Raw genomic sequence first — 16,666 nt, forward strand, 5'->3', positions numbered from 1 at the left:
AATGTAAGCTTATAAATCATAAATGTTTATTAAGAAACAGTTACTTCCATGGAAAACGACATATAGGTCAGTTGATTTTTCGAATTTCTTATCAAATCTTCAGTTATTTATTAATCTGCTTGATCTTTACTATGGCTATGTTAATTCAAGCTCACAATGTTCCAATTCTAATACGTTTTTCTAAGATTTAAAGTAAACTTTAATAAATAGTAATAGACTAATAGGTAATTGCAAGACTTGCAAGACTCTTGCTGCAAGACCAAGACCAAGACCAAGACTGGGAGCGCAAGACCAAGACCAAGACCAAGATCAGGTGTATTGGCGCAAGACCAAGACCAAGACTGGCTAAGTCTCGTCTTGTTCTTGCATTTGGGCAACACTACTCACAGTACGACTATCGCGATGAAATGTTACGCCTCTGCCTACCCCTGACACGGGGAAAAGATGTTATGTTATATGTATAAGTATGTGAGAAGTACAGTCAACCAAACTCAATGAAAAAACATAACTAAATACGTCACAGGAAAACTAAATTCGCGATTTCGTTTTCTTGGACGACATAATTATTCTAGTTTTTTTAATTTTAAAACCAAACTACCGAAGCGATCTTGAAAAAAAATTTATGGGACCAATCTGGAGAGAAATTCTTTCGAATAAAAAAAGAATTTTCCAAATCGGTTCATAAATGAGCGAGTTCTGAGGTAACAAACATACAAAAAAACAAATTAAAAAAGAAAAATTCACGTCGAATTGATAACCTCCTCCTTTTTTTAAGTCGGTTAAAAAGAACAGAGTAAATTACTACCAAACATAGATTACATGGGCTAAAATAGAGTTTTGGGAAAACTGCAAAACACGGACATATCGTCAGGTGTTGATGAAGAAAAATTTTGCTAAATTTTATTTTCGAAATAATTTCGTTAGATATAATATTGTTTAAAACTATATTTGCATTAGCATTATTATGATATTATTGTGTTAATCATTAGTCATTCCTCATTGTAATGTAGATACTACTCCTACATTTATGGTATGATCATATACCTTACCGTATTGTTAGTATATTCAAGGGCAAGGACTATTAGTAGCTTCAGCATTGGTATTCATCACAATTGTGCTACGACGTAGTCACAACTTATCGTGTTTTCTTTGACACTACGAAATATACTTAATTATTTTACCAGGCAATTGTTGTGATATACCATTTTCGGTGGTACGTATTTAACTGGAAAATATCTGGTAAATATATTGAATACTGTTTTAGATATTAGTGCGTATAACTGTAGGATATTCGTGGATGATTTTCGTTCAACATTGAAAAACTGTAATTGAGGCGTCAAATTAATAACACTATTAAGAACAAAAAGTAAATATTGGCGAAGCATCATTTCTATAAATATACAGAAGGTTTTGCTATACATTTATATCTCCTAGTCTTGGTTCTTAGTTTTGGTTTTCTCTAGTTTTGGTTCTTATAACATCTGAGGTAGCATTCACTGTTCATACAGAATTAGAATTATTTGAATATACTAAAAACTTATTGAAAAGAACGGTGCCGCACCAGTCAATACCAAGTTCGAGATGACCACGCGTGAACTTTAAAAAAATCCACGTTAAAAAGATAATAGTTTAAAATTGACTCAATTTGTTTACAATCAATTGGTAAACATTGTAATTTTTACAATAAAGATATCTCTTATACAGTACCGCGGGTAGTTCAGTCCTGGATTTGTAAATAGGCCGTATAGGCCGCGGCCTATGGGCGGCAGCCTCTTAGGGGCGGCAGATTTCAGAGGACGCTCATTCGATTTAATTAATCATTCGTTTATTTAACTCTAGTGGCTTCAATAATACAAACAAATGGAAAATTATTAAGTATTTTAGAAACTTGCATACATACATAAACCTACCTACACGAGGCGGCGGAAATAAAATGGCCTACAGTCATATTTATACAAATCCGGCGAAATAAATATAAATACAAATCTGGCACTGAGGTAGTTAGTAAACTGGCCCCACTAAAGCTATTACAAATACTGTACATTATATGTATCTTGCTTGGTGTTCAGTTCCTATATGGCCACGACAATTGACTTGTTAGTTACGCAAGGAGAAGCAAAATCATGCAGACCCTTTTGGTTAACAAACAAGACATGTAACAAAAGTAGTATTGTTATAACTTTATAAATGTAAGGTAATTTTTAATGTGCCTAACATTATCTTACATTATAAAATTCTGTATCCACAAAGTTCAAGGATGTATGTAAAAATTAACAATCGTCATCTTGACGTCGTAATAGCATTGTTTGTGAAGGATGGACCAGTGGCCTCCGACCTGCGACCCGGTAGACGGGAGACGGGGTCACAGCGCCCGCAAGATGGACAGGAAAGGTTGTCATTAACAAATTATATCAATTATGCCATTTAACACACCGGATGGTGGGAAAGAATTCTTCGTAGCTATCCGGATTCTACGAGATCTTGTACTACAGACTCTATACCAACTTTGTACAGAAAATAAATAAAAATACATATAAAAGTATACACCTCGCTAAAATTGTGGAAGGTGTAAAAATTCGTAGCTGAAGATTATACTTTCAAATGTCAACACTATTATTGTGTACACAGAATCGTTTGTTATAATTTACAACCGAAGATTAGTCGTAGTACTGTCAAATGGTGCGAATCGGAATCCACTGGGTTTTGTAGCCAACTCGTGGCCATCGTCGTGGAATTTGATATACCTCTCCTTTGAGGACTTACTATATAAAAAGGTAGCACTGTAAAGTGAACCTAATTATTCTAGATTTCTATGGCAAATAAACCATCTTTGTTTACCTGTACCTAAAGGGTAAAGGTTTAGTAATCTAATAAATGAAGTCGTAAGGTAATTATTTTTAATTGACGAGACGTACTTAACGTTTACAAGCTATGTCGAGCTGCATTTAAGTTTCTTTTATCTTTAATTTAAAAAAAAAAATTGAAACTTTGCTCTCGTGTCCGAGAGATCGTTAGAAAAAGCAGTTGCAATTTTGTCTCCTTTTAAACAGCCGGTTATCACCTGGTCTAATTATAATTAAGCATTATGATTTTTAAGACAATACGTTTGATGAAGACTAAGATTAATGTGAAATTTAAATTTATATATTGAGTTGATACTTTTTATGGTCCCACGTGAGGCTAATTAGGAGAGTCCTTGATTATCATTAAAAATAAAAATAAAATACTTTATTTATCACGTAGGCGAACAAAGTTGCACTTATGATACGTCAAAACAAAGAATAAGAATAATTATTATTTCTATACAACTATTAAAATTACTTATATAACTATGGAGATTTTAAATTAGGGATAAAGTTTATACAAAAGACAAGGTACAAACCGAAGTAACCAGCTCGGACTGGCAAGTAGGGGGAAATAGAAGGGTAACGCGTCGCGATCCTCACCGGCGAGGACATGAGCCCTAACCTAGCTAACCTACCAGCCTTTCACTAGCCATTGACTTTAAGGAAAAGTTATCCGATACTTTTAATGTTAGCATAATATTTCACACAAAGCCGTGGTTATATTCTAAAGCGCCTTAAAGTTTTAGCTGCACAAAGCACACGTGCTATAATCGTTGCTCGAGCGTCCTCCTCACAAACTGCAAATGACATAAGTGAGGTTTATTAATATTGAAGAAAAGTTTTAGATTTGTTAAAACTTGTATTCAGTGGATTCATTTATTATTTTTCGCATTAAAAATTACAAATATTGACAGTGGATTTGAAGGTAGATAATAAATTAATTAATTTTCACCATTACATAGATAAGTTTATAGCAAGTACCTAGGTACTAAAAAATCGTGGTGTCGTGCGATCTTCGTTTTTTTAGACACCCAAAAGTTGTAAAGCTTGAGGTGCATGATCCCTTGACGTAAATTGTTTCTTTTTAATTATAGAACAAACATTTTGTGCTAATGATCTTCAATCTAAGGAAGTTAAAATTTTGACATTGGAATTTTAAAGATTCTTTAATTTATTCCATTAATCCTAAATAATCACGTAGGTGGATAAAACATTTTACAAATATTAACTAATTCCGAAAGATGACCCAACCATTTCATATTTAAGAACTATTAATAAATTCAAAAAGTGTTCAGTTTAAAATAAATAGAATTATAAATCGTGGTTAGAGTACACAATACAATAGATGTTGCGTATACCAAATATAAAGAGCCGTTCTGCAGTTCTCTGTCATTCGAGAAAGATTAAAATATGACTTATACTTGTTGTATCTGGTGTCAGTGGTTGTGACTTCGTCTTAATTAGTTTACTTCCCACTCTCATAGTGTGCCGGGAGCAGTCACACATTATTGGTCGCAACTAAACTATCACAAGCACACGATCACGCACAGAAATTGTTGAAAAATGTACCAGATCGCTGCATTTCTGTGGATCTGTGCTTACGTCGATTCAGCAAGCTATCAACGATACGACAACCAATATGGAAGTACGCCATACCCAGCATACTCCACCTACTCCACGATCGCGAATCTCTACGAGTACCCTTATAAGGCGGGGAGTCGCAGTGACATAGCAAGCTTCCCTGAAGTCACGAGGTACCCTAACTATAACCCTGGGCTCTCGACGACTGGGTACAACACTTATACTACTCCGAGATCGAATGTGTTTTACCCACCTGGGGGCAGCAGTGATGTGTATGGAGGATATGGGCAGGGTTATAGTTCATATGAAATGCCTTTTATGAAGAATTTTAGAGATTCCTGTGTGAACAGATCTCCTCAAACGGGTATATGGGTAGACAGTCTGATGGGTATGTGGTATGGAGTGGAATTCATTCAGCATCTGGCAGGAGACTCTAGAGTAGACTACGCGAGGACCTGCATCGTGGTGCATATATCGGAACCGATGGATCGGGTGAGTTGCATTTTATAAAGTAATTAAATACATTCCCCTCGTCTTTTTCTTGATTTCCCTACGTTAACTTTACTCAATTAGCTTACAGAGCTATAAAATAATTTATTCAATATTTATTAGAAACTATTTCCATATTTTCCGATAAAATTGCATATATATATATATATATATATATATATATATATATATATATATATATATATATATATATATATATATATATATATATATATATATATATATATATATATATATATATATATATATCTATACTATTATATAAAGCTGAAGAGTTTGTTTGTTTGTTTGTTTGTTTGTTTGTTTGTTTGAACGCGCTAATCTCAGGAACTACCAGTCCAAATTGAAAAATTCTTTTTGCGTTGGATAGCCCTTTGTTCGTGGAGTGCTATAGGCTATATATCATCACGCTATACCCAATAGGAGCGGGGCAGTAATGGCTAATCTCAGGAACTACCGGTCCAAACTGAAAAAATATTTTTGTGTTCGATAGCCCTTTGTTCGTGGAGTGCTATAGGCTATATATCATCACGCTATACCCAATAGGAGCGGGGCAGTAATGGCTAATCTCAGGAACTACCGGTCCAAACTGAAAAATTCTTTTTGTGTTGGATAGCCCTTTGTTCGTGGAGTGCTATAGGCTATATATCATCACGCTATGACCAATAGGAGCGGAACAGTAATGACTAATCTCAGGAACTACCGGTTCGAACTGAAAAATTCTTTTGTGTTGGATAGCTCTTTATTAGTGTAGTGCTATAGGCTATATATCATCACGCTATGACCAATAGGAGCGGAGCAGTAATGACTAATCTCAGGAACTACCGGTTCGAACTGAATAATTCTTTTTGTGTTGGATAGCTCTTTATTAGTGTAGTGCTATAGGCTATATATCATCACGCTATGACTAATAGGAGCGGAGCAGTAATGGCTAATCTCAGGAACTACCGGTTCAAACTGAAAAAATATTTTTGTGTTGGATAGTTCTTTGTTCGTGGAGTACTATGGGGTATATATCATCACACTATGACCAATAGGAGCGGAGCAGTAATGGCTAATCTCAGGAACTATCACATCGAACTGAAAAAATATTTTTGTGTTGGATAGCACTTTGTTCCTGGAGTGCTATAGGCTATATATCATCACGCTATGACTAATAGGAGCGGAGCAGTAATGGCTAATCTCAGGAACTACCGTGTTTGAACTGAAAAAATCTTTTTGTGTTGGATAGCCCTTTGTTCCTGGAGTGCTATAGGCTATATATCATCACGCTATGACCAATCGGAGCGGAGCAGTAATGAAACATGTTGCAAAAACGGGGAAAAATTATTAGTTTTGAGAGCTTCCGTTGCGTGCGCTGCGTAAACGATTAAAGTTATGCAACAATGATGTATGACGGGATTATTCCTCTTAAAAAGTACTAAAAAATATATTATAAAACAAAGTCCCCCGCTGCATCTGTCTGCCTGAACGTGTTAAACTCAAAAACTACCCAACGTATTAAGATGAAATTTGGTATGGAGACAGTTTGAGAGGCTCCCGGGAAACTACTACTTTTATAACGGAAAACTTTAGCCTGAAAAACTTTATAACGCGGGCGGAGCCGCGGGCAAAAGCTAGTATATATATATATGCAGTTCAATTCGGAAGTTTGCGAGTAAAATATGAACAACACGCGGTATCACGTCCAATCAAAAGCGGAGAGAAGCCAATATTACGTGTCGCGCAGTCGTTATCAATTTGTCAAGAAATACGGCACCAGTATGAATAACACAATTGCTGAAACACCTAAAGGTAGTTGTCAGTTTCGCAGTAGTATTTTGCTTTCCGGAAAATGTTGACAGCGCAGCGTCTGCTCGACGCCTTGCAGTTGTGGCTGTGATCCCATAATTCTTAAGTGGCTAAATGTATCTGCGCAATATTGAGATTATCTTACTTAATATTTAACGTTTATGTATTTACAATCTATAAATTACTAATCGCAGCTATTGCAGCTATCGCAAATATACTGAAGTTGCCCTTTTGGTTGTTATGAAATTAATATTTACGGTTTTCAGATTTTTTTCTTGACATGTGATATAAGATATTTTTTTTCCCAAATTGCATGATTCTAGGTCAACGGGAAGTAAGTACCTAATCGGTTTTGAAAAATCTTGGAGAATCGGTAAAATATTTTGATTGTCTAGGTTACAAGTTCGATTTTTTTACCGTTGAAAGAGACTATAGACTCCAATATTTTTTTGTCAATAAAAGTTTTTTGACCGACAGACGGACACGGAATGTATAAAAAAAGTTTAAAGTAACATTTCCCATTAGAGAAGCATTTTTCTATAACTTAAAGTTAAAATTTTCGTATCTATCATTCTATCATATAAAGTATAAAGTTGTGAAAATGTTCGGATGTTTCTATGTTTGTAGGAAGTAAACTCAGAAACGGCTTAGTCGATTTAGATGAAATTTGCACACATATAGACTGTCGTCTGGATTAATATTTAGGAAATTTTTTAGCCTGATTTTTTAGCCTGAGCTCTCGTAGGAAATATTTTATTATATGATATTTTAAATAGATGACGATGGCTTCCTAAAGATAGCGCTATTGATGGGTACCATGACGTTAGGGACTTTTGTAAGGGAAAAGATTTTTAACGCAGGTGGAGTCGCATGCAATGCCCCAAGGGATGCTCTATCTCTGGACATTCGCTTGACACTATTTTCTGGGACACCCTGTATATACAACCAATCAGCATTGTTGCCAGATGTGACCTATATTATCTAGTACCTTACATGATAAGCATCACGCCTTTTCCCTTTTCAGGAGTAGGCAGAGGTGTTTTAGGAACACCTAACACACCAATATTTTGCCAGCTATGTTAGGTTCCATAATAAGGGCGAGCGTGTTGTCATGTAAGGAGCACAAAACTTAATGTAGCTTTCCCCGGCACGAGAATCAAACTTGAAAATTTAGAACAACAATTGTAGTGCGCACACAATACCCCACCAAGTTACTGAGTTTTGCTTCTAATGATTCAAAAATCGAAATAAGCATTTTTTTCTTTGAAGTAAAATTGTTAAACCTGGAAGAAACGGCGCTATTAATTAACCGTAAAAAGATTTATAATACTTCTTTTGCACCATCAAGATTTAGAAATATATATATTTTTCCAATATTAAAGGTACGCTTACAACGCGTGTTAAAGTAGAAGCCCATTCATACTTATTCACATAATGTCCGCTGATATATGTATCATATCTATACTATTATATAAAGCTGAAGAGTTTGTTTGTTTGTTTGTTTGTTTGTTTGTTTGTTTGTTTGTTTGTTTGAACGCGCTAATCTCAGGAACTACTGGTCCAAACTGAAAAATTCTTTTTGCGTTGGATAGCCCTATGTTCGTGGAGTGCTATAGGCTATATATCATCACGCTATACCCAATAGGAGCGGAGCAGTAATGCCTAATCTCAGGAACTTTCGGTCCGAACTGAAAAATTCTTTTTGCGTTGGATAGCCCTTTGTTCGTGGAGTGCTATAGGCTATATATCATCACGCTATACCCAATAGGAGCGGAGCAGTAATGGCTAATCTCAGGAACTACCGGTCCAAACTGAAAAATTCTTTTTGCGTTGGATAGCCTTTTGTTCGTGGAGTGCTATAGGCTATATATCATCACGCTATACCCAATAGGAGCGGAGCAGTAATGGCTAATCTCAGGAACTACCGGTTCGAACTAAAAAATCATTTTGTATTGGATAGCCCTTTGTTCGTGAAGTGCTATAGGCTATATATCATCACGCTATGACCAATAGGAGCAGAGCAGTAACGGCTAATCTCAGAAACTAGGAGTTTGAACTGAATAATTCTTTTTGTGTTGGATAGCCCTTTGTTCCTGGAATGCTATAGGCTATATATATCATCACGCTATGCCCAATAGGAGCGGAGCAGTAATCGCTAATCTCAGGAACTACCGGTTCGAACTGAAAAAATATTTTTGTGTTGGATAGCCCTTTGTTCCTGGAGTGCTATAGGTTATATATCGTCACGCTATGACCAATAGGAGCGGAGCAGTAATGAAACATGATGCAAAAACGGGGACAATTTATTAGTTTTGAGAGCTTCTGTTGCGTGCGCTGCGTAAACGGTTAAAGTTATGCAACAATAATGTATGACGGGATTGTTCCTCTTAAAAAGTTCTACAAAAATATCATTAAAACAAAAGTCCCCCGCTGCATCGGTCTGCCCGAACGTGTTAAACTTAAAAACTACCCAACGTATTAGGATAAAATTTGGTATGGAGACAGTTTGAGACCCTGGGAAGAACATAGGCTCCCGGGAAAATATATAGCGTGACTTTTATAACGGAAAACTTCAGCCCGAAAAACTTTATAACGCGGGCGGAGCCGCGGGCAAAAGCTAGTATATATATATATATATAAATGAATCCCTATTTCCCTTGGTCACGCTATCACGCGTGAACGGCTGGACCGATTTCACTATTTTTTTTGTTGTGTTTGTTATTGTCAGGAAAAGGTTCTTATAAAAGAAAAAAATCAAAAAATTGCGCGGAAAAATAGAAAATTTAAGAAAACTTAACGAAAATATAAAATTTATATAACTGTCAATTGTTTAAAATAACTGTCGGCGATTGACGGAACGCACGCTGCAAATTCATAGTTAAGACGGGACAACGTCTGTCGGGTCAACTAGTTAATATTATAAATGTGAAAGTTTGTGAGGGTGGATGTAAGGATGTATGTTTGTTCCTCTCAAGAAAAAACTACTGAACAGATTTGGATGAAACTTTACAATAATATTGATTATACATCAGAATAACACATAGGCTATAATTTATAGTGAATTCGTGTAATTTGGTCATAATATAACGATACATATCAAGTAAGTCGGAAAAACGCTGCCTAAACCATTGAGTTAAATAAAAATGATGTACCGTAGGATTTTTCGTCTTAAATAGTTTTAAATAAAAGTCCGAGACAGCATGTATCTACCTTTCAAGTGGAAGCCACTATGACCAAAAAAAGGGAGCCATTTCTGTCTTTATTTTTTTTTCTCAAAATCTACAGAATGGATTTTTATAAAGTTTCAATATCCGACTTTTATCCCGGAAAATTCCTTCACGCGAGCGAAGCCGCGAGCCAAAGCTAGTATTATAATAATTTATAAGGAATTTATTATACATAGTTAAAATAATGATATGACTGCCTCGGTGGCGTAGTTGTATTGCATGCCCGGTACGACAGCGCTCTGAGGTCCTGGGTTCGAATCCCGGGTTGGGCAAAGTGATATTTGGGTTTTTCTGCTCAGTATCAGCCCAGAGTCTGGAATTTGTGCCCGATATGGCGATAGGCTCGCCGCCTATCACATCATGGGACGGAACAAACTTGGCGAAAAGTGGGTGCCCTAGTTGCGCCTCTGCATACCCGTTCGGGGATAAATGCGTGATGTTATGTATGTATGTATGTATGTTAAAATAATATTGATATGAGATGATATCTACTAATATAGAAGTTGAAACGAGAAAAACCGACAATTTCTCTGAATCAACAGGAAAATTCACAACGAATAGCAATATTTCCTTTTGGCATATTATGGTATTTCCGCGAGTTGATATACCTAGTAGTGTCGGGTCAGCTTTGATAACATCAAGGCGCGTGAGACAGTCGTGCGCAGCTTCGCCTCTCAGTCGCAGACCGCTACGATCTCTCATAAGCGCAAGCGACTTTAATCCTGAACATTGTATAAAATGAATTGACGTAAACGAGTGCAGTGAAAAAACTTTGGAATGTGAACAGAACATAATTAAAATGGTGGTCGATATTTATTTTAGTATTTTTTTCCCGATACTAGTGACAATCTCGAATGTCGCGGGATTTGAAAAATCAAACGGAACAGAAACAAACAAAACCTTCGTTTGTGAACGCGAACACAAGTATGATAGGCTCGATATTAGAGAGATTATGGGAAAATGGAAGGCGTTAGAATTGTATATGCACTTAAGCAATGAAGGTGTCGTCGAGTATCAGAGTTGTCCCATGGTCACCATTTGGGAAAGTGCAGAGTTTCCACGATCTACATTTGGGGTTTGTTTCATGTTTCATTTCATATATTAAGAATCTGTGAATTGTATTTTCAAATTATTGCCTTACTAATATGTAAATGTTTCATTTTCCACATTTAACTATTGGACTAAATAACCTTTGCAACTGTTACCATAAAACGAAACATCGTACTGCACGTTGTAGTTAAAATATGTTTCATTCATATTCCATAATATGAAATGCCACAGACGTTGTGCCCGTTGATTGTATTGTGTAACTTCTTCAATTGAACAAATATCATCTTTATAGTCGTTCAATGTAAATTCCACTACATACTAGAGTTCGTTTTAATGCTTGCGTCTTCCTATTACTTTACCTATCTATAGATTCTTGTCCTTGGAATTCAATTCGTCAGTAATATATTTATTTTTAAAATGTAGTTACCTCATGAAATTTAGTACAACCTAGTTTGTAAATATTGCGGTATTCAGATAAAACTATCTATTTTTCAACGATAATGCGACACATTTTAAAACATAATATGTCCGATGGTATTTAATAATCGATTGTGGTAGCTAAAACATATAAAAACATAGTGCGAACGTATCGTTACACAGAAAAATATTAAATAGAATTCACTCAATATTTGCTGGGAATTTCGCATATGTAACTGGTGAATCCCTCCATTGAATGAGAGTTAATTCTGATATCGACCTCGTTATGCTATCCGGCTAAACGGATCCACTTCCTTCCCTCAAATTCATTTCGCTTCCATCGACTGCATCCTACTGTAACTGGGCATTGCTACATCTATCTACTGAATATCAAAAACAGACTTTATTACTATAGGCTAAGATTACTGAAACCTTTAAAAAGATAATTACTTTAATATAAAGTAATAAAATGTTTTTATCGTTTTTGACAAGAGAAATATAAACTGTGTGAGTGCATTTGTGTGGACCTCTAATTGACCGGAGATATTCGTACAATGACGAAGGTCTTAACATTCAACTGTATTAAGTGTTGTTTACATGCGTATATATATTTTTATATCAGTAATACCTTAGCCATTTAAGTCTGAACTTCTTTGAAGAGATAACATTCATATTTGATTATTATTTACTAGTTTATAACAGTTTGCCAAAGTATTACTAACGTATGTATGAACTTGCCTAAATATTTAAAGATTTGTTTTTTTTTTACACAATCAACCACTTTTTCATCGTCACTTCAGCCACATTGCCGCAATTATTCGGTTACAGAGATGGTTACAGACCAATAAGTCTAGAGTACCTATCTATACAGTGTAGTATATTGATATTAATTTGTGACTTCTCAACCAAAACATCAAAACTGTAACTGAATTTCTGTATCTATTTAAATTTCGAACAAAATCCAAAATATTGTTCAAGGCGATACATTAGTGTATTTATAACTCAGTGTTTATATTAATATAATATTATATTATAATAATAATATGTGCTTATGTTTATAGAAACAGTAATTTAGTTGTTCTACAAAACTGTCTGTTCTAGTTATTATGGAGGTGTTTAACTCAGTACAATAAGCATTGAAAAAAAAAAAAATTATTGTACAATATCATGCGTATCTATTATCTATATTAAAAGTCATGATTTAGTCGTGTTTTGAATAAAAGAATATTAAAGTTAGATACTCGTACTCATAAGTTTCACGTGTCATGACAAAATCTAACGAACGTAGTTTTAATTTCGGCCGTTGTGTCGGCAAATTTTATGCAATCTGCAAAGTTTTTATGTAAACAAAAAAATCTGAAACCGCAAAATTCTTCAAACACTATTCATTAGTGTATAAATTGCGGCCTACCTACTAAGGTAGGTAATGTTGTCTCACACATATTTGCCGCATGGGTGCTCTTAGAAACGAGAATCCAATTGAGATCTGAGTCATAGAAGCTGCTGCTGGCCAATTTAATTCGACTGATTATAACTTCACCTACTTTATGACACGCTGACTTTGACAAATAGGCATATTCTATTTTGTAATGTCTATATGCCCATTGTCTACGTATAATTATCTTGATCTTTTTGACCACATGACCTGGTAACCCCGCCCACGTCGTGACGCACCGAAGCTATTGCTCGGGCCAAATTGACTGATCTTTTAATCCTCCACTATTCGCTGTAGGTAGTTTTTAACAGATATTTATCACTTACAAGTTTATTCCACTTGTGAATGAACTTTATTATGAAATGTCCTAAAGAATACCAGGTAGACATAGCGACTAGGAAATAACTAACATCTTGTTGCTGAATTCTGGGCATAATTCTAATAAAAGATAAAAAATATAGCATCACAACGAATCATATTACATATTCGCTATTAAAGAAATAGTTTTGTGTTAAAGGAATGGAATCGGAATTTAAAATATTTAGTATTACTTTTACAGGCTGGCTCTACCACATTTTCAGATATATTACAAATGTATTATTGATTAGGACTTGAAGTTAAATTTAGCTTTGATTTAAGTAGATTTAGTTTATGACTCGCTGTTCAAATGTCCCTATCTATTTACTAGCTCATTTTTATACATGGCGATTACCAATTCTCAAAACACTAGTATTGTTAAGTGCTATATTAATAATTTAAGTATAATTTCAGCCGTCGACGGAGAACCAACTATTCCACGTGCAGCACATGAATGCCCGGTTCAGGCACGAGTATCGACACCTACGGCTATTGTGGGATGAAGCGGGACATACTATTGAATACGCATTGTATTTCCGCAACGACTCAGCTGGATATTGGCAAATCTTGGACGGACAAAATGGTAATTTTTCTATTTACGTTATTCTGTGGTAGAGGCAGTAAATGATAAAACTTATGAGTTCATTCCATTAGTTATTGTAAACAAACATCAGTAGCCCAGTTTTATGTTTGTTTTTTTTCTACAAAAATTGTTTTAGATGCAAAGACGTATAATGTACATTTATCAATTAATAACAAATGATCCAATATTCACTAGTCTTTTGCACCACATCGAAATTACTGCATAATAATAAACTATTGAAAAATCATCTTCATTTATTTGAAATTAAAAGGAATTTATTTTCTTTTTCCTCTGGTCCGACCTTCAATAACATAAATAAAATGTAACTAATTTATAATTCAGAAACAATTTTAGAACGGTTTCAATTCATTAATTCATTAATTTTAGGAACTCTACCAGCTCGACCCAACTACCAGCAGTTCAGTGGTACAATTCAAGTTTTGAAAGCCGTAAATGATCACCTCGTCCTCAATTTCTGTCAAGAACCCATACAAGGAAGATCCGCACAACTGTACTCCGTCCTTTTTTCTCGGGAACCAGGCCGCATGGCTCGTTGGGAGATAGAATCAGTACACTCCATGCTCCAGAACAAGAAATTATCAGTCGCGTCAAGACGGATGGTATGTGGCAACAGCGCTGACAGACCTTTGATTAGTTTCGTTCTCTCTTCTGTTATGAGTGTGGTAATTCTTGTCCTCAGTTCATCTTGATAGATATTTTCAATAATCTAAACTCTTTTTTAATCTTGAGATGAGGTCCTGTAGATGATTGTTGTATTAGCATTCGAATAAAGAGCAAGCTATACATTCAGATGTTACAAAATAGCCCTAGATTAAATATTAAACATCTGTTTACAATCTACTTGTATAATAAATTACAGACAGCATGATTTTGACACGTTAAATCCGTAGGTGCTACTTTAAAACAGCATCATCTATACGGACCTATAGTGAAGCTCATCTTATTATGTGTTATTTACTACGCATTACGACATATTGTACTATGAACCATCCGTCCTTGAGAGAAAATTTAAAGATAATGTTATAATTTTGATATTATCAAGTAGGTATGTTATGAATGAATAACTTTGATTCATTGTTAGCAAATAAAATAGGCACCATCGATCGGTATTAAAAAATCGTGAAATGTAATAAGCTATTCTAAATAAATTACCAATATTATGATTTCTATATTTTAAAGATGGTCATATTAAGTTTTCTTTTATAAATTACCTACCTTTTGCTTTTACCTACCTTTATAATGTATAAGTGAGAAGGTACATTTTATAATTTATAGTAATTTTAAGATATTTAATTTTAAATTATTTAAATGTACACCAAAGAGTACCTATATAATATGTTTTTATGTAATAATTTGAAATTGATTGCTAATAAATATTAAAATTTTACCAACACTGAGATATATTTTTATTAATTATAATTAGTCATAAAAATTATGATTAAATTTGTGGTAAAATTATAACGAGTTACAGAGTTGGCTTTTATGATTACCTAGGTATATTTAGGGAATATTTTTTCTCCTGCGCGAATCTGAGATATCCTTTGTACAAATATTAAAATTAACAACTATTCAAAAGAATCATTAATAAGCTCATGTCAAAAGAACTATAATTACGTGCGTAGTGCTTAATTTTCAAATTTAATTAGAGTCTGAGCAGTATAAATTTCATCAACTTGTACTTTTATTTATTGGCTGCCTCGGTGGCGTAGTTGTATTGCATGTCCGGTACAATAGCGCTCTGAGGTCCTGGGTTCGAATCCCGGGTCGGGAAAAGTGATATTTGGGTTTTTTCTGCTCAGTATCAGCCCGGAGTCTGGAATTTGTGCCCGATATGGCGATAGGCTCGCCCCCTATCACATCATAGGACGGAACATACTTGGCGAAAAGTGGGTGCCCTAGTTGCGCCTCTGCATACCCCTTCGGGGACAAAATGCGTGATGTTATGTACTTTTATTTATATGCAACTTTGCTTTTTTTGACTGCTTTGAATGACGAGACGAGCTCTAACCAACACCTTGAATTATAAAGTATTCCACTGCTTTCGCCATCCTGAGACGTGATATGTTAAGTCTTATTATGTCCACACTGGCTACGATCTCCTTCAAACCGGAACACAGCAGTGAGTACACTGCTGCTAGGCGACAGAACATTGCGGTGGTGGTACCTACCCAGACTATCAATATTTATAAATTGGGAGTAAAGCGCGATCACTCATTTACTTGTGACTAATTTGAAATGATGTCATAATTTATCAACTCTTGATAAGTTTACCAAAATGATAGATTAGATGTTAAACTGTATTGCAAAAATATAGAGCGATATCTAAGCAAAATAAAAAGAAGTGCTTAATTCCGATGTAAAGAGTTCACGTGAAAATACTAAAATCTGAGTCTCTTCGTAAGTATGAATATAAGAATGGAAAATATTTATATATAGAATTAATAAGTTTCTAGTGGAGACACTGATGTTCTTTACAAAACTGTAATAATTGTTAGTCAAATAATTTATAGTCACTAGATATTGCTCGGGAATCCACACGCATTAAACGCCTTTCCTGGGTTTAAAATATCACTATATACTTACTTTTTGGAGACAAAAAGGGGCCTATGCCCTTTTTTAAGGTATATCCAATTCTATTGGTAAAAAGCACTAAGTAAATAAAGAAACGGGGAAACAAAAAAGATGTACATTATTTCAATAAAAATAAAGAAAAGAACGCCCCGCGATTCTCACCGGTGACAACGATAAAAGCCATCACCTAGCTCACCTACCAGCCCTCACTAATTCCTTAAGCGATGACTAGACGAAAAACAGAACTCATTGAAATTTTGGTATTTATTTTTCCGAA

General features: G+C 34.9%; 1 protein-coding gene across 2 annotated transcripts; it reads left to right on the forward strand.

Moving 5' to 3' along the window:
• The first annotated feature begins 1,112 nt into the window (after nucleotides 1-1,112).
• LOC115445120 lies at nucleotides 1,113-14,975 on the forward strand. 2 transcript variants are annotated; one of them, XM_030171223.2, is made up of 4 exons: nucleotides 1,113-1,213; nucleotides 4,331-4,919; nucleotides 13,629-13,797; nucleotides 14,185-14,975. In XM_030171223.2, the coding sequence occupies exons 2-4, from the start codon at nucleotides 4,410-4,412 to the stop codon at nucleotides 14,505-14,507; spliced, it is 1,002 nt and encodes a 333-aa protein (XP_030027083.2). In that variant the 5' UTR covers nucleotides 1,113-1,213; nucleotides 4,331-4,409; the 3' UTR covers nucleotides 14,508-14,975. The 2 variants fall into 2 exon arrangements, with proteins under 2 accessions (XP_030027083.2, XP_030027084.2); XM_030171224.2 differs by having other exon boundaries at nucleotides 1,114-1,239.
• The last annotated feature ends 1,691 nt before the right edge of the window (nucleotides 14,976-16,666 follow it).

The sequence above is a fragment of the Manduca sexta genome, chromosome 28 (genome assembly GCF_014839805.1).
Source record: "Manduca sexta isolate Smith_Timp_Sample1 chromosome 28, JHU_Msex_v1.0, whole genome shotgun sequence".
NCBI lineage: Eukaryota > Metazoa > Arthropoda > Insecta > Lepidoptera > Sphingidae > Manduca > Manduca sexta.